At 46.1% G+C, this 21295-nt stretch overlaps 1 protein-coding gene across 4 annotated transcripts in view; it reads left to right on the top strand.

The window, feature by feature from the left end:
- Positions 1 to 177: 177 nt before the first annotated feature.
- C2CD3 (C2 domain containing 3 centriole elongation regulator) overlaps positions 178 to 21295 on the top strand; it is a 36631-nt gene continuing 15513 nt past the window's right edge. For 3 of the 4 annotated variants that reach the window (XM_066207062.1, XM_066207055.1, XM_066207069.1), the window contains exons 1-22: positions 179 to 586; positions 963 to 1120; positions 1678 to 1874; positions 2590 to 2807; positions 3372 to 3504; positions 4188 to 4316; positions 5476 to 5620; positions 6001 to 6155; positions 6839 to 7045; positions 7497 to 7609; positions 8401 to 8519; positions 9240 to 9362; positions 10107 to 10571; positions 10830 to 10981; positions 12294 to 12537; positions 13250 to 13430; positions 14729 to 14909; positions 15892 to 16064; positions 17192 to 17312; positions 18485 to 18753; positions 19120 to 19209; positions 20241 to 20861. In XM_066207062.1, coding sequence (XP_066063159.1) covers positions 298 to 586; positions 963 to 1120; positions 1678 to 1874; positions 2590 to 2807; positions 3372 to 3504; positions 4188 to 4316; positions 5476 to 5620; positions 6001 to 6155; positions 6839 to 7045; positions 7497 to 7609; positions 8401 to 8519; positions 9240 to 9362; positions 10107 to 10571; positions 10830 to 10981; positions 12294 to 12537; positions 13250 to 13430; positions 14729 to 14909; positions 15892 to 16064; positions 17192 to 17312; positions 18485 to 18753; positions 19120 to 19209; positions 20241 to 20861 — 4483 coding nt within the window. In that variant the 5' untranslated portion in view covers positions 179 to 297. Of the gene's footprint in view, positions 587 to 962; positions 1121 to 1677; positions 1875 to 2589; positions 2808 to 3371; positions 3505 to 4187; positions 4317 to 5475; positions 5621 to 6000; positions 6156 to 6838; positions 7046 to 7496; positions 7610 to 8400; positions 8520 to 9239; positions 9363 to 10106; positions 10572 to 10829; positions 10982 to 12293; positions 12538 to 13249; positions 13431 to 14728; positions 14910 to 15891; positions 16065 to 17191; positions 17313 to 18484; positions 18754 to 19119; positions 19210 to 20240; positions 20862 to 21295 lie in introns of all 4 variants that reach the window. The other variant, XM_066207065.1, reaches the window with a different exon arrangement.

Genomic DNA, 21295 nt, shown 5'->3' with positions numbered 1-21295 from the left:
GCCCCGCCCCGCCGGAAGCGGCTCCCCCAACAGCGCCGCCTGGCGGCGCGGAGCGCGCCGGTCCGCGGGGCACCAAGGGAAACGTAGTCGGTGCCCCCGCCGTGCCCTGCGCGCGGGGCATGACGGGGGGTGTAGTCCCCCGCCGTGGCGGCCGTTGGCGGGCGGGCGGCGCGGGCGGGATGCGGCGGCGGGGAGGTGCGGGGAGGGACGGCGCGGCGGAGCGGGGCCTTGCGGGGACACGGCGGGGATAGAAGCGCGCCGCGCTGGGACGGGGAGCGGGCGCGGGCGCCCGGGGGGATGTACGGGCCGCTGACGCCGCCTGTCCCCGCAGGTGCTGGCGACCCCGCCGCCGCCAGCCTCCCGCCGCTGGTGCAGGGCCCGGCGCGCTGCCTGCTGCGCTGCACCGTGTCCCGCCTGCTGTGGGCCGCCCCGCAGCCGCCCGCCGTGGTCCGCCTGCGGTGGTGGGGAGAGACCTCCGGCGGCACCGTGCTGCAGCCCGCCGCCCGCGCCGGGCAGCCCGCGGGGAGAACCAGCGCCCGGTTCGCCGTGCGCTGCGGGCCCCGGCAGCTCGCCGCGTACCTGGCAGGTGGGGACGCCTCGCCCCGGGACACCCGCGGGTTACTCGGGCCGGGCCGGGCCCGGAGGTGTGCAGGGAGGGTGGGCATCGGGAGGAACTTCCTCACGGGAACGGTGGGCAGGCTGTGGGAGTGGGCTGCCCAGGGGGGCACGCTCTAGCAGTGGTAAGCCATTTCCCTTTGTCCTGCCGTAAGCCTTCCTTTTCTGGTAATCCTATGCTTACTTATCGTAGTTTAGTAGCAGTAATAATGTCTGTGTTGACCCTTCTTGACCTTCGTAATTTGCTGGTACGACATAGCGTTAATTTCTAGCATTTCTGTCGATTTAGCCAAAATGTGTGAGTTGTGACCACGAGACTGAGCTGACGGTGTTCCTGGTTTTTGCAGATATGGGTGTTCTCGTCCTGGAGGTTCTGACCAAACTTGACCACCTCCCCCTTGGCAGAGCACAGATCACTGAACTGTCCCAGCTCTCTCCCAGCCATCCCATCAAAGGGTCTTTCGCTGTGATGTCACCAACATCGGACAAACTTGGAGAGCTGCAGGTAGTCTTGATGTCTTTGCTCATCATTGTAAATTATGTCACTGTGTAATCAGGTGCAGGATCAAGCTGCACATGGCACCCTGCAGGCCTGCTCTCTGTCCCAGGCATTTCTGAGCTAAGGTAACAAATGGGAAAACAAATACTAGTGGTGTTGACTTAGTTTTGTTTAGAGGGATGTGGGGAGTTGAGCTTAATGAGGAGCGTGTGGTCATCTCTGCACTGAGAGTGAGTGTTAACAGTGGGTTTAAAAGTGGATATTTGGTTCTTACACTTCACTGGGCTGGAATAATAGAAGATTTTGACATCTGGCGTTAAGGAAGTTGTCTTGCAGCCCTGGCTCTGGAAAATTGATTATGAAGGATAGCTGACTGGGAGTTGAAAACCTGGAATGAGAAACAAGTAGTTGTAATAATGTATTGTAGCTGGGTAATGTTAATGTTACTTTATGCAGAAAAGCAACAGTTTTCCATTGCACAACAAGTAAAGGTGAATGCAGTATTTACTGCACTTGATTGAGGAAAGAACGGAGTAGTATGTTCACATCTTGGTGTCTTTCAGGTCTCACTGGCTCTAGAACCTCTGCCAGAGCTGTATGGCCCCAGCAGCTCTGTGCCGCCCGCAGAGGGAAGTTCAGCAGCTGCTGCTGCTCAGGGAAGCAGCAAGCCCCAGGTTCCTGCTCCCTCCCAGCAGCCCAGGCACACACAGGTGCCTGTCCAGAAGGAGTCTGTTGACAACAGCAAAGCCACAACTCCTAGGTACCTTCTTTTTTCCTCACGACAAAATTGTGGTTTGTTTTGCAGTTCACACAGAATTTTTCAGTAGTGGCATGCCACTTGTGAGTTCTGGGATGCTTAAGCTTTTCCAACATACATTTTATATGAAATCCAGAATGTTGAGGAGTTCCCAGGTGGCAGGGACAATTTGTTGTCTTGATAGAAATTCACATCTTATGTTGACTTAGTTCAAGTCATACAAATTCACAAGAGGTGCCTCAAATCATGCATCACAGAGTAATTTGGGTTGGAAGGGATCTTAAGGTTCATCTCATTTCAGCCCTGCTGCCAGAACACCTTCCACTATCCCAGGTTGCTCCAAGCCCCATCCAACCTGGCCTTGGACATTTCCTGGGATGAGCCAGCCACAGCTTCTCTGGACTCTTCACAGAGTCTCACCATGCTCCAGCAAAGAAATTTCTCCTGATACCTAATCTAAACCTACCCTCTGACAGTGGGAATCTGTTCCCCCTTGTCCTGTCACAAAAGATATTCTGAAAAGCTTTTTTTTAAAAAATCTTTTACTTGCAGCTTGGGTCAGTCTCTGTGATGGTCTCAGTGGCAGGTGAGGAGTCATTAAAATAACATGGTCATGTTTCCTTTTGGAGCATATCCTGAGGAGAGAGTTTGTGGAGTTCTGAATCCGTTTTCCCACCCACTTGAGTTGTTACTGAAATAATGTTTCATTTTTCACCAGAGAAAAGGACCATTTGCTCTACCAAGAGAACTCTGAAAACTTGAAGGACGCCTTTTCTGCCTCTCATCACCGTGTGATTTTACCAGATGAACATCTGAAAATGAATCCTCCAAATCAGCCCCTGTCCTTTCCCAGCAGCGTCGACCCCGAAGCGCTTCCCAGCAGGAACACACGGGCGCTCTCCATGCACAACCCACCTACAAAAGACCTGCTCTCAGGTTTGTGTGCAGCTGGCTTCATCTTTCAGATTTCACTGCAAACAGCTCTTGCTGAAATTTCGTGTGCCTGTCTGCAGGTGAGATTTTCTGAAGGGAAAGAGAGACTTCAGACCCTCTTGCTGCATTGTACCAAAAAGGCCCTCACCTAAAAACCACTGTTGCCTGGGCTGGATTGAAATAAGCATTGGAGTAGGGCACTTTTCCATATGTGCACTCTTATGAGTTTCATATTTACAGAAAAGAACAAAAATTAGACAAACCACTCTTCCCTAAATTAGTCCTGCCTCTATATCCTGATAATGCCCTTCCCATACCGGGCTGGGTGTGTGCAGACAGGTTCCTTGTACAGCTGAGTGGGAGACTGATGGGGCATCACTCTCCCTCACTCCCAGCTGAGCAGTTTTCGGGTGTATAAAACATATTTAATCCCCGGTGCCTCAAGATCTCTTTTTAACAGCAGAAAACAGAAGTTTCCTGTCTGTAGCTGACACATTTATTGTGTCTGCACATTGCTTTTGAATCGCATTTGAATGCTGAAATGTAATCCTTCTGCTTATTTCCCAGCTCTCTTGGATCAAGGCAGTAAACTCCGTGATGCCATGGTTGTTTCTGCAATGAAGTCCAGCCCAGACATGGAGATTGAACTGAATAAAATCTCTGATTTTATAGAGAGAGACGATTTTAAAGCACCAACAAGGTGAGTTTGGTCTGGGGGAAGTGAGATTCAAGCTCCAAACAGTAAATTTTGAGGCTTTATCCTGAAAACTGTAGATACTGAGATTCACAGGATGTGTTTCAGGATTCATTTAGGGTGAAAGCAGGACATCATTCAAATGGGAAGTTAATTTTTGCCTGTGAATAAATGCCTAAATTTTGTGAATTCATTTTAATCTTCATGTACTAAGCTTTGATTTAGGCAATTGATTTTTAATTTAATTTCTTAGTATATTCGTATTAAGTTCAATGTTATTTGACAAGGAAGTATTAAATGTTGGTAGGGAATAAGAGAAGTGCAAGAATGTGCAAGTGAAATGGCACTGCATCACAAGGAACAGCTTTTCAGAGAAGTGTAATTGATGACCTAAATACGTGGGTTTTTTCTTAGGAGAGAAGAAACTTAGAATTTTGGTTTGCCTCTGGAAAAATATTGCCTGTTGTTGTGTGATAACCAGAAAGCAATGTCATTGTCTTTGACAGTCAACGATGCTATTGCAAACTCAGTTTCATTTATTTCTGCACAATCTATTTGTATTTGTGAAATTAGATTATTTTGGACTTCCCAGAAAAACTGAGAGACCAATTAATGGATTGATTTTGAGTGTGCCTTAATGTCTTATTTTTCCTTTTACTGCTGTCTGTGCTTCCATCGCCATTACCCAGGAGCCCAAAATGCCTGAAGTCCAGCTTTGTGCCCACTCCTGAAGATCCCCGTCACTTTGCATCTGGAGTTTCAGGTCAGCAATTTGACCTAAACTCTGAGGAAAGAGCAGTCCAGCTACTGTTGGGCAGGTGAGTGTGAAGCACTGGAGGCTTCTGCAAGGTTGTTCTTACCTGACCATTTGGAAAAATGTCTCTTGACTCTTCATGTTGTCCATGTTTTTGGGAATGTAACCCATGACTCCTGAGCGAGTGATGGAGGTGTTTTATAGCTCAGCTTTAGGGGGTGACAACCTGGATAGCTCCAAGTCACCTGGTGTCAAAGTGATGTCAGAAAGGTTAACCACCATCTTGGATAAAATTAAGTTATTTAATAGTTGTAACTCTTGTGGCCTAAAATATTACATAAAGTAAGTACATAAAACAAATACTGTGTTTCTTTGAAGAGGAAACACTCTGTAAATTAAAATTAATGAGAAACAATAGCTATTTTTAATCTTTCTCCAGATATTAAATGGATTTTTCCTCTCATTTTGCCTAGCAGGAGCATAAATGATGCTTCCATTGTGTCCACATCTGCACCCTGAACACACAGCTTCTGGGTCGGATATGGTTCAGAATTTCAGTTCATGGTTCTTCTTGTGCATTTATTTTTTAACTGTGGTTTATCAGTGGATAACACTGTAGTGTTGCAGATCATGAAATGATTTTAAACTCACAGCACAGAGGGAACCCTTAAACCGAACTAACCCCAGCTTGTATCTAAAGATAATTGTATTTGCACCTGCTCAGATATACCTTGGGGTATTTTTTTAATCAAAGTAAACTATCCTTAAATATTTCTGGTATCTTCAAGCACTGCAGAAGTAATAAAGTAGTGAAGGGTAAAAGTTAGAGGTAGGTATTCATAGGAATATTTTACGATGAAAGTCAGCAAGGTCTAGAGTCGGTTGCCCCAAGAGGTTGTGGAATCTGCAGCTTTCAAGACACCCAAAATCCAACTGGACAAAGTTTTATTTGCATCCCTTCCCTCTGAGCAGGGCTTGGGCTGAGTGACCTCCAGAGAGGTGTTCTAACCCGAGCTGTCCTGCACTGGGCACACCCTGCTTTCCTGTTGGGGCAGGGATGTTATCCCGAGGGAACCCTTCCAGCCGGGTCACAGATGTGCTGGGTGAGCACAGCTCTGTCTGCAGCCAAATCAGGATAAAACAGGCAGTATTGTCCCCAACCCTTAGGGACTGACTGCAGAACGTGGGGCACTAGGGTGGCTTTCTCTCTCTTGTATCCACAGTGCTGATTTCTCTCCGGGGCAGTTCTGGGATCGAACAGGCTCCCTGTGGGATTCTCTCTCCCTTGGCAGTGAGGTGTATGACAGTGAACTCGGTGATCCCCATTACGACCAGAGTCTGCTGGAGAGGCTTTTTTACACAGCTCCTGTAAGTGGAGATCCCAGGGGAAATGTGCATTCCCTGATGTGCAGAAAAGCGCGGGTTTGCACGATCAAAAGCGCTTCAGATTTCAGTACTTTAAAGCATTAGGTATCATACAAAAGCCGGTGTGTATGTTGCTTAAAATTAATATTATTAAAAGAATATTGTCAAGACTACAAAGTCAAGCACTGAGTTTGGAAATGGCTGGGATTGGGGCTGTCCAGGAAGACTTTCTGTTTTTTAAATGCCTGCAATTTTGATATCATTTTAATTGTTTCTAATGATTCAATGCACAAGTTGTTTTCCATTTATGTATTGTGACCGTTACGGAACTCTCTGTACAATGATAATCAACTTCTTATTTATGTGCATTATTTCTGCTTCAGAAATCTGATTCCAGTTTGAGTGATTTCCTCAGTGATGATGATGTTAAGTCCTCAAAAAAAGCATCCAAGACAGAAGCTCTCACAAAAGCAGACCCAGTGAATCCACGGAAGGATTTTCATGTGTTTGATCAGAATGTGACAGAAACTAAACCCAGGTAATTACACCAGTGACTTCTGTTCTGACCTCATCTAAATTGTATTCCCTTTTTTTCATGATGGAGCCAATAAAAGTGTCCCTAAAGATCCAGTTATCAAGCTTATCTTGTACAATACAGTTAGTGTAAAAGTTTTGTGACCCTTTTTTTTTTTTTTTTTTTTGTAATTCAGCTCCCAACCATTATTTCTGATTTTTTTTTCTGACTAACACTGCTGTTTTTACATCAGGTAGATTTCATATCCCCAGAGAAACCAACAGAAAATCGTTTGCAATTCAAGTCTTGCAAACTACACAAATGAGATTTAAAATCGTGGCAAAAATCCTGTTGCTGTTCCTCTGCAGCAGTGACTTGTCCTTGTGTATAACTGTATCACCTCCTTGCTTTTGTACATGATATTGAATGACACTTTTCTTTTTGAAGAGTTAGGATAAGAATTTTTCAGATCAACAGTGTGGAACGTGCACTTTTTGGGTTGGTTTTTTTTTTTTTTTCAGTTATGGACCCCAGATATTGAAAGATTTTTGTTACAGAGAATTACAGAGAGCACCAAATGTGTTGTAAAAAAATCTTTAAAAATGTATATTTTAGTGAGCCTTGGGCAGTTTTTAAGTAACATCCCACCAAGCTAGGTCATGTCAAGATTGTTTCTGCAGTCCTGAGCCTCAGTTTTGTCTCTCCAGCTGCTCTCCCACTGCTTCTCCAGAAGACCAGGGAGAAATGGCTCTTCTCAAATCCTTGGGTGCAGACAGGTTGGCATTGCTGCAGCAAATACACCTGGCCAGAGTCATCATTGAAAGCTTGAAAATCCCTCCTGAGAGCATCCAGGTCTCCCCAAGGAGGAAAGGTTTACTGGGGAAGCCTCCACGGCCTATGTCTGTTCATAAGTGGTAAGGGGGATTGTTCCTTCCTAGTTTGTTTACTGTGCCTTCAGGGGAGATTTCCCTGAGGTCTCTTAGGTACTCCAGCTTCCCCAAGCTCTCCAGGCTTCTGAGGCCTTGCTATTCCTCTTCTCCTCTCAGGAAATTGCATCCCAGAGATGTGACTCATTTATCCTGATGTGGACTCACTTCAGGCCGTGCCTTTCCCAGGGTTTTGGGGAGGTACAGATGTACTTTGTGCCTGGCAGTACACTGAAAACGAAAGGGGGTTTATTCCAGGAGAATCTGGCATACATATAATCAATGGAAGGAATTCACAGAATAGATGTTTCAATTATCAAAAAAAAAAAAAGGTGTTACAGTGAACTGTGAGTCTGGAACTTGCCTGCTGTGTTCAGTGTCATGACTCACGTCAGATTCTTGATGGATTGTGGTCACCCTTGTGCTTTTTTGTTCACAGTACCTTCTTTGTGGAGTACCACTTTCCGGTGAGAGTCTCCAAGGATGACAAAGGACAGGTCTCCATAACAACGGAAACAACTCGAGTGGCCTCAAGTAAAATCACAGATGATGGTAAGAGCATCATTTTCCCCCCTCAGATTTAGCTTTGTTCCATCTCTTAGAAATTATTTCGTAGTGTTTTCCACGAATTTCCTTTGGTGCCTGACAGTCACAATATGATTAGTGGCCCCTCTGCCCCCAGAGTTGCCATGCTGCAGGTGAGGGAATGATCCTCTCAGGGAGAAGGAAGCCAAGTGATTTTTAATTAATTTTTTCTTCCGAGAAGTATTCATGCTGGAATTTTCCTTGTGTGTAACCTGCATTTTTGTCATCACAAGAATACTTCCTTATCCCTTGTGAGCGCTGTTATTGTACTTCTTGTCCTCTTTTCCAGACTGAAAGCCAGTTGATTCTGTCTCTGCTTGCAGATACTCCTGTTCTCCTGAAGCTGTGATTTTTCTTGCAGCTCAGCTTTGACTCTCTCAAGAGCCGTCCTGAACTCTGTTAGTTAAAATGAGGCAGGGTTCTGCCACTGGAGAGGGGCAGGTCTCACTGCGTGCTAGAATGGCAGACATGTTGTGTCACCTGAAGTCTTTAAATACTGTTATAATGTTGGTTTATATTTATGCATTTAATAATTTGTTTATTATATTTATTATTACTTATGAATTCATCACCTTAATTTTGTCCTGCTGGCCTCCTGCTATTTGCTGGCCTCAAAAATGAAAACCAGTTTACTTGGGCCTTGGTGTTAATAAATAATGCAGAATTAAATGATTGTGTGTTTAATGGAGCGCTCTCCAGGGGCAGGTTTATTTATATCAGGTAATTTTGGATATTTGTTGCTCCTCTCTTCCCTCCAGTGGTGAAATTCCAACAGCAGTCTGTGTTCCCTGTGTGGTTTGGAGGAGCAATGATCGAGCACTGGTGGGGCTCTGACCTGGCTTTTAAAATCTACATGAGGAAAAGCACACAGAAAAAGGTACTTACTAGAAAATGTTCCTTCTTTGTGTATTGAGAAGCAAAGATATTCTTTGCATTTCTGTTTCCCAGCAGACACTCGGTGCAGACAATCAGATATCAGGAGGGGAAATGACATTTCATGTAGATAGTTGAACTGATTGCTGTTCAGTCTTCACAGAATCACGGAATATTCTGAGGGGCCCACAGGATCATCCAGTAGAATGAGTTCATGTGGATGCAGTTTGTATCTTTACCCTGCCCAGTGTAAGGGGAGTAGTGTGAGCTTGTAATGTAACTTGTGTATTTTTGGGGGGGAAAGGTATATTTCTATCTGATGAGATTATTTGCATAACCATCTGCCTGTGATGAGGATGGTGAGAGGGGTTAACTCAGCATATGTTTTTCTAATCAACACCGAGGGTATCTGCTTTTCTTTTACTGGAGGAGTAAACTGCATCTTTCAGTATGGAAATTTTGCTCATTTACTGGTATTTGGGTTATTGAATTTTTGCATTAATCTGGAATTGTTTACAGTAGGTTCTGGGAGAGTTTGTCTTACTGTTGTTCTAGTGAGACTTGAATTTGGAAGTAAAGGAGATTTCCCAAATCCCTGTTGGTACAACTGATGATGGGAGTGGGAGCGGGAGGCTGCTCGTGGCTTCCTGGAAAGCTTTTATTTCACAAAAGTTCTTTAGATCTGATAGAAATCTTGCAAAATTAATTCTTTGCCTACCCTCAGCCTGTGGTCATTGGCTCAGCAGCCCTTCAGCTCCGCAGGGTGATGGAGGCTGAACTGCTCAGTGTCAGCTGGGAAATACCTGTGGAAAAAGAGGGAGATCACACACAAGTTGGGCCACTAAAGGTATGTGTTTTACCATCTCGAGCTTGAATTGTTACTAATTTTGGCTGCACGCTCTTATTTTTAACTCCTCTTTTCTCTCTTTGTTTCAATTCACCAGGTCTCAGATACAGAGGTTTGCCAGACCAGTATAAAATAACATGAACCCTTTTTTATCCCTTAGGGTTTTGGAGAAATATTTTGAAACTCCTGCATGTCTAGGAATGTTGTCAGTAAGCTGGGACTTGAATACAGGCAAATTTTGAGTGGCACATTTTCAGGGTTTGGAGCTTTGGCTTCTTCTTCAGGTGTGACATGAGCTGAGGTCTCTCCTGCCATGGAGGCCTGCTGTTCCTTGTCCTTGTCACTGCAGGAATTATCTTCTCCAGGCAGAGTTTCTACCAGTTTGCTCAGCCTCTGACTGAGAAGCATTAATAGTTTGAGAGATTTGACAGTTCTGAGGATGAGCAGCTCTCTGTGTGAACAGGTGAAGGGTTAAGAATGGGGTGAGCTTTAAGGTCCCTTCCAGCCCAGATCATTCAGTGATTCATCTGTAATTGTGTGGCTTTGCACACAATTGTTTGCACAACTGGACTTTAATTCCTAAAGCCACGTGTAGTTTATTTTACAGCAACAGCTGTAGCTTGCAACCAACACAATGCCTTAGGGTGAGCTCTTGAGCCGAAGGTGTGACGTGTTTTCCTGAGTTTGTGTTGCATCCCTTGTTTCTGGATGGGCGCACCTGGCCAGCTCTGCCTTGCCTTGCAGGTGTCGCTGCAGCTTGCAGCCAACAGCAGAGCCCTGGCCTGTGCCCCTGCCAGGTCAGCCGCAGCTGAGCACCCGGCCCCAGCTCGCGCCGTGAGAGGTGCCCAGCTGAAGCTGCAGGGGCCCAGCAGGACGGGTGTGGATGCAGGAATCCCCGTGTGCTCCAGGAGGAGCCCTGCAGACTGCCAGGAGCCGGGAGCGGGCTGCGGGGACGTCGCGCAGCTGCCGCGCGCCGTGCCGGCGTCCACAGCCCCCGAGGTGGTGACGCGCACGGCCCCGGCTGAGGGAGAGGGGCTGCTGCTCCACGTGCTCTTGATGGTGCCTGAGGGAAAGGACTTCATTGCTGAGGGCTGTGGGCTCCCCAGTCCCTGCAACGTGTATTTAAACTGCAAACTGCTCAGCACTGAGGAGGCAACGAGATCTGCTGTCATCTGGGGCACAACGCAGCCTGCCTTTAATTTTTCTCAGGCAAGTGTCATGTTCTCCATTTTACTCTGATGGAAGTGTGGTATTCCCCACTGACAAACACATTTCGTACTTCAGTTACTTCTGTATGCATAGAAACACCTCTGCTTGCTGCTGTTGAAGGGCCATTTGATTTTTAGCTTCTATCTCTAAAAAGCAAAATTTTGTAGACTGGAACAAAGTAAACTTACCAGAATGCTCTGTACTTAGCCAATACTTTTCAGGGTATTCTGTGCACTAATTCTGCTTTAAACCTTTCAGGTGATGCCTTTTTCATTGACTTCCAAACACTTGGAGCGGCTGAAGAACAACGTAATGATTATTGAAGCATGGAACAAGCTGGGAAGCCCTGGCTGTGACAAACTGCTGGGATTAGTGAAACTCCCTCTGCACCAGTTTTACATCTCGTTCAAGTAAACTTGGTTTTTTTCCCCATTTTTTGAGGGGCTTGGGAAATATCCTAACTGAAGCTTAGAAAAAGAAGTCGGTGATGGTTTGTGGGGGTTGTGTGGGAGGGTCCTTGGTTACACTTCATAGCAAAAGGCATTTTTGCCCTTCCAAGCTTCCTTATAGTCCTTCCCTACGGTGAGCAGGGTGAAAGTTACGCTGTCCTTGTCCAGGAGTACAGATAGAGTGTGAGAAACGAAGTCACTGTGCTGCGTCACAGTTGGTGCCTGCTTAACTTGTGGTCCTAGGGTGGAATAAAACTAGAAGAAATCCAAGTGACTACACAGGAGAATGAAGTGTGGCTTTCCATCAGTGGTTTTCCAGGATTGTGACTAATTGGGTTTGCCCCTAATTATGCTGTGCAGAGATCCCGTTGGGATGCTGTTGGTTTGCACAGCCTGGGTGTCAAAAAGTCTCCAAAACATTCATATTTTAATGGTGTTCTTATCTGATGGGATTCTCCAGAGTTCTTTGTTCTTTTTGGGTTTAATATATTGGCCTCTTGTTCAGAGTAATATACCTGCTTAAAACAGTTTAAATAGCTGGAAATACTGGACAGAAGAAATTCTTCCTGATGCAAAGGATTTGTTCCTTTTATTTTGGTCAGACCTAGTGACTTGTGGAAATCAGGTGGTGCTGGAGCTGACTGGCCACTGCTTTGTTAGTTATTACTGTGTCATTTGTGTCATTTTTTTAGTAAGCCACTGTAGTTTATTTGTGTGAATCTTAGAATCCCAGGATGGTTTGGCTTGGGAGGGACCTTAAAGCCCATCCAGTGCCACCCCCTGCCCTGGGCAGAGGCACCACCAAGCTGCTCAAGCCCCATCCAACCTGGCCTTGAATAACTTCAGTCTGTGATTGGAGATTTTTACATCTTTCTGGGAGGCTGTCACTGCTCCTTCTTTTCTTCCATCCCCAAAGGCACATTAACTACCTCATAAAAGTAAAATACGGCTACAGGGTGTTAATGGGAGTCTTGTTCCCGTTCATCCCTTCGTTCACAGATCTTCAGGCTGGCTCATAGCTAAGGCCCTGTTAGGTTTTGGGAAATTGTCCTTTGTCATGACTGAAGATAAGTTCTCGCACCCAGCAGCTCATGGATCTCTGCTGAGTGAAGGCTGGATGTAAGTGAGACAAATTTCCGAGGAATGGAGACAGATTGGTTTTAATCAGCATTGAAAATCCCGTCTAAAATGAGTTCTGTGTGATCCTGCTCCTCCTCAGAGGGCTCATGCTCACGCTGTGGCCTCGTGTCTCTGTTTTGGGTTTGTGCTGTAGGGATCCCAAGGTTTCCCACCTGCTGCTGCAGGCTCAGTACCCGGTGGTGGCCGTGGATGGGCTCGTGCCCGTGGTCGATGTTTTCACGGGCAGCAGGAGCGGCAGCCTCAGGGTCGTCCTGGCAATGGGCTCAGCTGAGCAAATTGTGGCACTGCAGAGGCTCAAAACTGAAGAAGGGATGGTGCCTCCAGTCCCACAGCGTCCTCCCCACTCTCTGGACCATCCACCCACGAAACCTGCAATGGTATTTGTTTATTATTAATTTATTATTATTATTTATTGTTCAGCAAATCCCCATTCTCGCTGTTACTGACATGTGGAAAGGGTTTTGCCAGTGAGTTAGTTAACAGATGAATGATCCCCAATCTCTTCTTGAGGCTGCAGCCAATTTTGTTATATTCTACAAATTGTACACAGAATTATATTGTTTATACTCCTTTTTTACCAGCTTGCTCTCACCAGCCTAGACATTATTGCCCTTTTTGTTGCTTTGCAAATCCACTGCCTTTGTCTTCACAAGTCCAGTAGAAACAAAAAACCAGCAAAATTATAGAAAATCTTAATACTCACAGCCTTATTGTGGAGGTTTTGGCACTACCTTGGAGTTCGATAGGTAGCAACTTTTATGCTTTTTATGTGCTTTGCAAGAAAAAAAAATTCTTTCAGGCTTTCAATGTTTCTGTGAACTTTAGGAGGAAAATGGCAGATAATTTTTATGCCCCCATCTCAGGCTTAGATCTTTCTCACATGTAATTGTTTAGGTTGGAAAAGACCTGTATGCTCACTGAATGCAACCACTAACCCAGCCCTGCCAAGGCCACCATTAGACCGTGCCCCCAGATGTTACACCCACATGGCTTTTAAATCCCTCCAGGGATGACTCAGCCATTCCCTGGGCAGCTTGTTGAAATGTTCCCAGTTTCCTCAAGTCATCCTTCTCATTTTTTTGTTGGCAGTTGGACCCAAAAGGGGAAGACCTGATGGAGCATGTGTTTGAGATCCACGTGGAGAGTGTGAAGGGACTCACTCCCTTACAGTCCACAGTCTGGGGAGAGGCTGACTGCTACATCCAGTACTATTTCCCAGTTCAGGAGGCTGCCTGTGCTGCACTGCATGGACCTGGATTGCCTGAGGATGGTACATTTGTTTAATAGCTTTCCCCTATTTAGGGCATTGCTTTAATTAAATATTACTTCTCTCTGCCGGAGTAAGAGGGGCCATGTTTTTCTGAGCTTTCATGCAGCCAGTGCATGTTTACTTGGAAAAACTGGACCTGGGCTGTGTCACTGGATTAAAAGCCTTGTTTGTCTGAGGCTGGTGGCAAGTTCCCAGTGAAATAAAGAGACCTAATTCCAAATCTCTTCACGTGGTACCTTCTGTTAAAGGTGCTAGAGGGCTGTGCCAGCAGATCCCACAAAGATGCAGGAATAGGTCCGCAGGGAATTGGGAGATTGTTCACAGTGAAGTTCAGCAAAGGCTTTACATGCACAAGCCTTTCAGGGTGCTCATTTTGCTCTGCACAACTCCCTGACAGGAGAGTGCAGCAGGTGGGGATCCTGTTCCCAGGCGACAAGGGACAGGACAAGAGGAAATGGCTAGGGGAGGTTTAAATTGAATATTAGGGAAAATTTCTTCATCAACAGGGTTATCAAGCCCTGGCAGTGGTGGAGTCACCATCCCTGGAATGTTCAAAAAGTGTTTGGATATGGCACTTGGGTACATGATTTACTGGTGGCCTTGGCAGGGGTGGGTTAACTGTTGGATTTGATGATCTTAGAGGGCTCTTCCAACCTTAACAATTCTGTGATTTTCATGGAGACACCAACAGAAGAGTTGCTTGGTTTAGATCACTGGAATTAACAGAGTGGTTTGTGTGGGAAGGGACCTTAAAGTACATCCATTCTCAGCCCCTGCCAGAGGGAGGGACACCTTCCTCTCTCCCAGGATGCTCCAAGCCCCATCCAGCCTGGCCTTGGACACTTCAGGGATCCAGGGGCAGCCACAGCTTCTCTGGGCATCCTGGGAAGAATTCCTTCCCGATATCCAACCTAAAACCACCATTTTTTAGATTATAAAAGAATATTTAGGTAATTGTAATTGTAGAAAAGAACATAGTGTTGAGTGCTTTGCATCCCTAGCATGTATTCCCACTGAAAAATGAGGGTCAGTAAAATGGTTCCATAGTGAGTCCTGTGGGATTTCTGTACTGCCTTTTTACAGTAGTTCCCAGCCTGTGGCTCCCAGGGTCGTGGGGCTGCATGGATTGCTTGTAAAAGCTTTGTGAACTGAAGAAGAGCAGAGAACAGAAGAGCAAGCCCTGTCCTAGGGGGATTTCACTCCCTGTCCATGGGTCCTGCCTCCTGAAGGACTGCAAGCAGGAAAAGGTTGAAAGCTGCAATTGTAACCATTTTTAACCGGCTGTGCTTGACTTCTAGGCATCACATTAAAGCCGTTTAGAACAGCTACCACTCTGTGCGTCCCTGATCCCGTCTTTAATGATGAACATCATCATTCCCTGTTGGTTCCTGCTGATGTCCCAGTCCAGAGGCTCCTGGTCAGTGCATTTATGGCACCAGGAGCAGCAGGAGGAGGAATCCAGTTTGAAGTCTGGTGCAGGTACAGAACAACATCCTATTCTTTGTAGGTAGCCATACAGGTAGAGATAGATCTGATCTTAAAAAATCTCCAGCTCTGGGATGGATATTCCGTAATATTATTTAATTATAGCTAAAAAAATGGTAAGCTCATCAATGTTTGGTGATGACTATCTGCACTTAAAACCTTTGAGCCTTTTTCCCAACCAAGAGCCCTAATTGCTACTTTTTATAACTTAAAAAGTGTGTGTTGTTAGTTCGCTTTCTTCCATCTTTTAATCAGCGTAACAATCTAAAAGTAGTGTTGAAATGTTTGACACATCTAAATTTTACTTAATAGCACCCTGAAAGTATAATTTCATTGTGCTGGGCTTGCTTGTTTCCCTCACACAAGTCATTGAGGACAAGAGAAACAATGAAAAGTGTTTTGTAAATTCAAAATGCTTCTATGGCTACTGGAGCTAGTCATTAGTAATGGAGAGCAGAAGCCATGAAGACAAATAGCCTTAGAAAAATATACTAACCTGCACATTCAGTAGTAAGCGAGTCAGGCTTTTTAAAATTTGCAAAGTCACATGAGAATTACTACGGGCTGTTCATAAGATGCAGTGCCAAAATTTGTTTTAGGATGAAGCTGAAGCCAAGTAATGGCACTGAGAAAAGGTTTAGAGTAATTTTTTTCACTCACAAACTGATACCACAAATCTGTTCTGTGCGAGAAGTGTTTTCATTTATTAATGCAACGTGAGAGCAGAGAATATTTGGTGCCAGTTGCTTCTCTTGTTTTTCTTTGGGCTGCCGGTTTTTAGTGGAGTTCCTGCTAGTTGACTTGTTAGGACTAGTCCAAATATATATTTGTAGCATTATCTGCTTAAGCACTTCATGATTCTTTTCTTCAATGGAAATACATTTACTTGAGTTTCTCCCTTAGCTGGGGAAGTTAATTAGGTTTCAAGATAAAGTTGTGAGAGAAATGTTGATGCTGGTTTTTTGTGTCTTCCCAGGTATTATTACCCAAATGTCAGAGACCAGCTGGTTGCCAAAGGGGCCTTGCCTTTGTCACGGCTCTGTGCCATGGTGACCCTGCAGCATCGTGAGGAAATAGGGATACAAACTTTCAATCTTCCCTTGGTCCCCCGGTCTGATTCCTCAGAGGAATTCCATCTGCGGCCTTCAGGTGAGGAAGGCTTGTGGGCTCTCTCTTCCTGTGGTAAAGCCAGGCTCAGTTGAGGAAACCTCTGAGCAGCACAACAGTGTTTGATGGTGTGTTAGCAAAGGACAAAGGAAACAACCTCGAGTTGAGCCACGGAGGTTTAGCTTGGATATTAGGGAAAATTTCTTCCCCCAAAGGGTTGTCCAGTCCTGGCATGGGATGTGCCGGGTACCGGGGCAGTGTTTGGGATGAGGGCAGGGATGTTTGGGATGTGCTGGCTGCCGGTGCAGTGTTTGGGATGAGGGCAGGGATGTGACGGGATATGCTGGGTACCGGGGCGGTGTCTGGGATGAGGGCAGGGATGTTTGGGATGTGCTGGCTGCCGAGGCGGTATTTGGGATGAGGGCAGGGATGTGGCGGGGTATGCTGGGTACCGGGGCGGTGTTTGGGATGAGGGCAGGGATGTTTGGGATGTGCTGGCTGCCAGGGCGGTGTTTGGGATGAGGGCAGGGATGTTTGGGATGTGCTGGCTGCCGGGGCGGTGTTTGGGATGAGGGCAGGGATGTGGCGGGATATGCTGGGTACCGGGGCGGTGTTTGGGATGAGGGCAGGGATGTGGCGGGATATGCTGGGTACCGGGGCAGTGTTTGGGATGAGGGCAGGGATGTTTGGGATGTGCTGGCTGCCGAGGCGGTATTTGGGATGAGGGCAGGGATGTGGCGGGGTATGCTGGGTACCGGGGCGGTGTTTGGGATGAGGGCAGGGATGTTTGGGATGTGCTGGCTGCCGAGGCGGTGTTTGGGATGAGGGCAGGGATGTGGTGGGATATGCTGGGTACCGGGGCGGTGTTTGGGAGCTCGGCCCCCGCGCTTGCTGTGCCGGGCGCTCGCCACAGGAGGGCGCCACCGGCACGGGGATGCGGGATGCGGTTTTCCCTCTGTTGTTCCTCGTGGATCTGGCTGTGACTCCTGGCTGAAGCGCATCCTCTTGCATAGCCAAGCTCAGTGGATTAGTGGAATTATCTTTTTAGAAAAATATTCATTAACGGAGTAAGTTTTGTATTAATAGGTGTGGCTAAATATTGATTGTGTTGGATGTACTTGCATTAAGGGCTGACCACTTCTTTCCTTCCTTTCTTTCATGTAATCCAGGTTTGCTCGATGTGAGTGTGAGGTACCAACGATCCATGAAAACAGCAGCAGGAATAACAGCTCAAGCTGTTTCGCTTTCTGTACAGATACACAGGGCAGCTGGTTTGCAAGCAGCAGCCAGGTAAAGCCTAATTCAAGAAGGATCATTTTTCACTTCAAACAGCTTTATCTGGAGGCAGCAGGCTGAGGCATGAGATTTGAACAAATTCTTACTGGCCAATTTTCTATCTGCAGAGACCAAGATTCAAAGTGGGTTCTGCTCCAAAGTGAAAATAACTTTATAAAGACCATCAGCAGTTATTCTGGTCCCTGAAGCTGCAGTACAGAGTGGTAGCATTTGTTCTGCAGAAGGATGCAGATTGGAAGGGCATGTTTTCCTACATTTCCACATTTTTGTACACCAAAGACCGATAGAAAAATCGGCTGATAGAAGATGGTCCCTATTTGGGCATTGGATCCTAGTGTTGCTGATGCTATTTAAAAGCTAGCTGAAGTTGTTTTCTTGTACTTCACAAGTTTGTTGGGGTGAAAACCTCAATAAACTAACTAGGAAATGAAACATGTTCCTATCCACCTTAAGGCTTCTGCTCCAAGTGTGTGCTATCAGCTGGGTATAGTTCCAGAATATGTGATTTTCAAGAGTTAGGAAAGGGCTAGAATAAAGGGAGTCAGTTCCACGTGAGAAGGACGGCTCCTGTCATTCCAGAGCCATGCTCTGAGTCTTTCTCAGTGTTGCTGTGATCCATCTTAATTCAAGGAGACCCTGAAAGGTGAGGATCACTGTCATATGGTGCTTGGAGAAGTCAAGGGAATGGAATGACCTCAGACCCCTCATCCTTCAGGTGTGTGACCTGAGTAATACCTGGGTCTGGTTTACTTGTAAATTATTCCATTTGCTAATTTCACCTCCTTTTGCTGGTCAGTATTGGTCTGTAAAAATAATTTGGCTTGGCCTTTGGCTTCTTTCTGGAGCAGGTTCTCTGGGGAGTTTTTCTACAGTACAGTGTGTCCTTAAAGGTGCTGAGTACTTTCTCAACCACAGATAAGAGCACAGCCACCAGTGATGGACCTCGTGGGTTCCTCTCACCGTTTCATATCTGTTCCTAGTGTGTTCAGATGGAAAGAAAAGATCAAAGTGCTATGCAGCCAGAGTCCACATACAGTTTGGCTTAGAACGTTCACTGTTAGTCCCATCTTTTCACCTTTGTTTTAAGCATGTTGGTTCCTAGATTTCTCGTAGATTATATGCATAATCTCTTACTTCTTTTCTTTCTTTTCCCATGTGGACTGAAGAGCTGTGGCACGGAAGAACCCCTCTGTGCAGTACTATGCGGGGGTGGGAGTGAACACCTACGTGTGTGTGCTCCTGTCCTTCCTGCCCCAGGCGGAGACGCGCAGCACACGAACCGTGCCCTGCTCCTTCTGCCCAGAGTTTGGGCACCACACAGAGTTCCTGTGTAATCTCATCATCCAGAGAAGCACTGGAGAAGCCTCTTCCCTGGGGGAACTCCTGCAGTCTGCCAGTATTGTTTTCTCCATCTACCATCAGAGCACCAAGTCAGGTGAGGAGAGCAGGTGCGATTGCAAAGATGGAGTACTAGTGCAGAAGTCCCCTTAATTTTAGTACAGAAAAGAAAACCAACTTACAGAATAATGGAATAGTTTGGGTTGGGACTTGCAAAACCCCCCCTGCAATGAGTAGGGCCATCTTGCAGCAGGTCGGGTTGCCAGAGCCCTGTGCAGGGAGCTCCGTGGTTGCTAATAGATGTAATTATCTAAATTGCCTTTGGCAGAGACTGTTCCCCTTGTGCAAAGAGTTTTTGAGACTCCCAGTGATCAAGATCACCTCTTACCAGCTGTTCTCCAGTCAATTACTTCTAAACCTTACGTACCAGTTTGGTTTATTTACAAAATTATTTCTTTTCCAGCCACTGACAAATTGGCTGATAGAGCATCTAGAGATTATCTCCTTGGGACAGTCACGATTCCAACCAGAGACCTGCTGACAAGAAGATCAGGTAACAGCAGTGCTATGCTGCTGACATTCTGTGTAAATGCTAATGTAATTCCTTAAAACTATTTCCATTCCTCTTTTAAGGGGTGTTGTTTTGGTTTGGGGGAGTGGTTTCCGGGTTTTTTTAGACCAAAGATCTTTCGGATGTTTCAGATGTTTCATCTTTTCAGATGTTTCCCACATGTTCAGTAAAAATCCTGTATTAGGAAAGCTACTACATAAAGGTTGTTGTTTGAAAATCTGTTTTCAGGGTGTGAATGTTTAGTAGCTAAAGGAATATTCTGGGGCTACTATGAGGAAATTTAACTCCATGCTAGCTAAAACGAGCACCTAAAATCCTTAGGATTTTATTCAGTGCTGTTTATTTTCTAGATAGAAAGTCCAAAAAGGATGTCAAGTCCATGAGTTGCAGTGTTTAGGGACTGTTTTTCAGATATCAAAGCTGGAAACAAGAGTCTTAGAGAATTAGAAACTAGTAGAATTAACTCCTTTTTTTTTTTTTCTTTTTTTTTACTGTGTGGGTCCTTTTGGGTCCCTTCCACTTGAGAATATTTTGTAAAATTTCTGTGAAAAAATTACTCACATATTTGTCCACTAATGATCTCCTCTATCTAGCATTAGTTTGGGATTATATACCTTGTAATAATGATGTTTTTATTATTACGTTGGTTATTTCAGCTTTAGTTTCAGTAAAGTTCTCATTTTCTCCAGCCCAAAATTTTGGGGTTGGTTTTAATGGGAAGAGAGTAGGAAATAAATGAGAATACATAATTTTATAATTGGGGATCCCAGGGATGCAGTTTCATTGTAAAATGGGTGTTGTTAATGAAGTGAAAATCCCTTGGGATCAGAACTGCTGCTGAGGGTTTTTGAAGGCCACTAACTTGTTGCTTTTTTGGATTAGAAATTATTTAATAAAATTGCAAACGAAAAATAAACCCTTGGCATTCTGGTCCTTGACTGCTGACCAGAGAGGTGACCATTCCTCACTGACATTTTTGGAAACCTGGGATAATGTGATCTTTCCTCCCAAAGGTATTTCAGGCTGGTTCCCAGTGACCCTCTCCGAAGATCCGATGCCTCCACGCTGCACCAACGCCCTGCAGGCCATTGTGGGAGGGCTGGAGCTCTCTGTTGCCTTTGCCCACCAGGGTGACAGGGAACGTGTTCTGGAGGCTGCCAAGCTCTTGGGGTGGAGCAGTGAGGAGACGCAGGAGGACAGCGAGGACGAGAGCGGGGACTGGGAGCAGAATGCCGGCCCCGTGGCTGTGACCATCTCCACCCCAAGGGTGTGGCTGCCACTGCACTGTGTGCTGCTCACGGGCCAGACACACCTGCACAAAAGCACCTACTGCTACCTCAGGTACAAACTGTACAACCAGGAGGCCACCTGGACCTGGCTCAAGCGGCCCAAACTGAGTGACGACGCGGAGAATGTCACAGTGACCTTCAGGAAACCCAGCAAGGTGACTCTCAGAAGGAGCCAGGGACTGCTGTGGTTCTTCAGAGAGGAGAAGTTAGAAATCCAGGTGTGGTGGGCATATGGCAAGGAAAATGAGGTGGAAAGACCACTGGATACAGATCGTCTGATTGGATCTGCCTACGTCAACCTGGCGGCGTTAGCAGAGAGATCCAGGAGAACACTGAGTGTTAGTGGTGAGTTCCTAAAACACAGGGTCACACTTCATTCCCCCTTACTGGCAGTGTGATGGGGTTCCTTCTCTAGGCACTTTACACAAAATGTTCACAGCTTTGTTTTGTCCTGCTCAGAATCACAGAATCCCAGGGTGTCTGGGCTTGGAATGGATCTCTGGAGATCACCCAGTCCCACCCCCTGCCCAGGCAGGGTCACCTGGAGCAGGTGACACAGGAACGTGTCCACGTGGGTTTGGGATGTCTCCAGAAAGGGAGACTCCAGGCCCTCCCTGGGCAGCTGTTCCAGGGCTCTGCCTCATCCATGGAAAGAAGTTCTTCCTCACACTGAGGTGGAGCTTGTGTTTCAGTTTACGGCTTCTGTCATCTTCCTGGTACTCATCAGCCACCAGATTTGTGGACTGATTGGCTCTTCTTTTAGATACGCTCAGGAAAAA

The sequence above is a fragment of the Chamaea fasciata genome, unplaced genomic scaffold (assembly GCF_029207755.1).
Source record: "Chamaea fasciata isolate MVZ Bird 193981 ecotype frontalis unplaced genomic scaffold, bChaFas1.0.hap1 SCAF_2, whole genome shotgun sequence".
NCBI lineage: Eukaryota > Metazoa > Chordata > Aves > Passeriformes > Sylviidae > Chamaea > Chamaea fasciata.
Note: the sequence above shows the minus strand (reverse complement) of the source record. Positions and strands in the feature narration are given on the sequence as shown.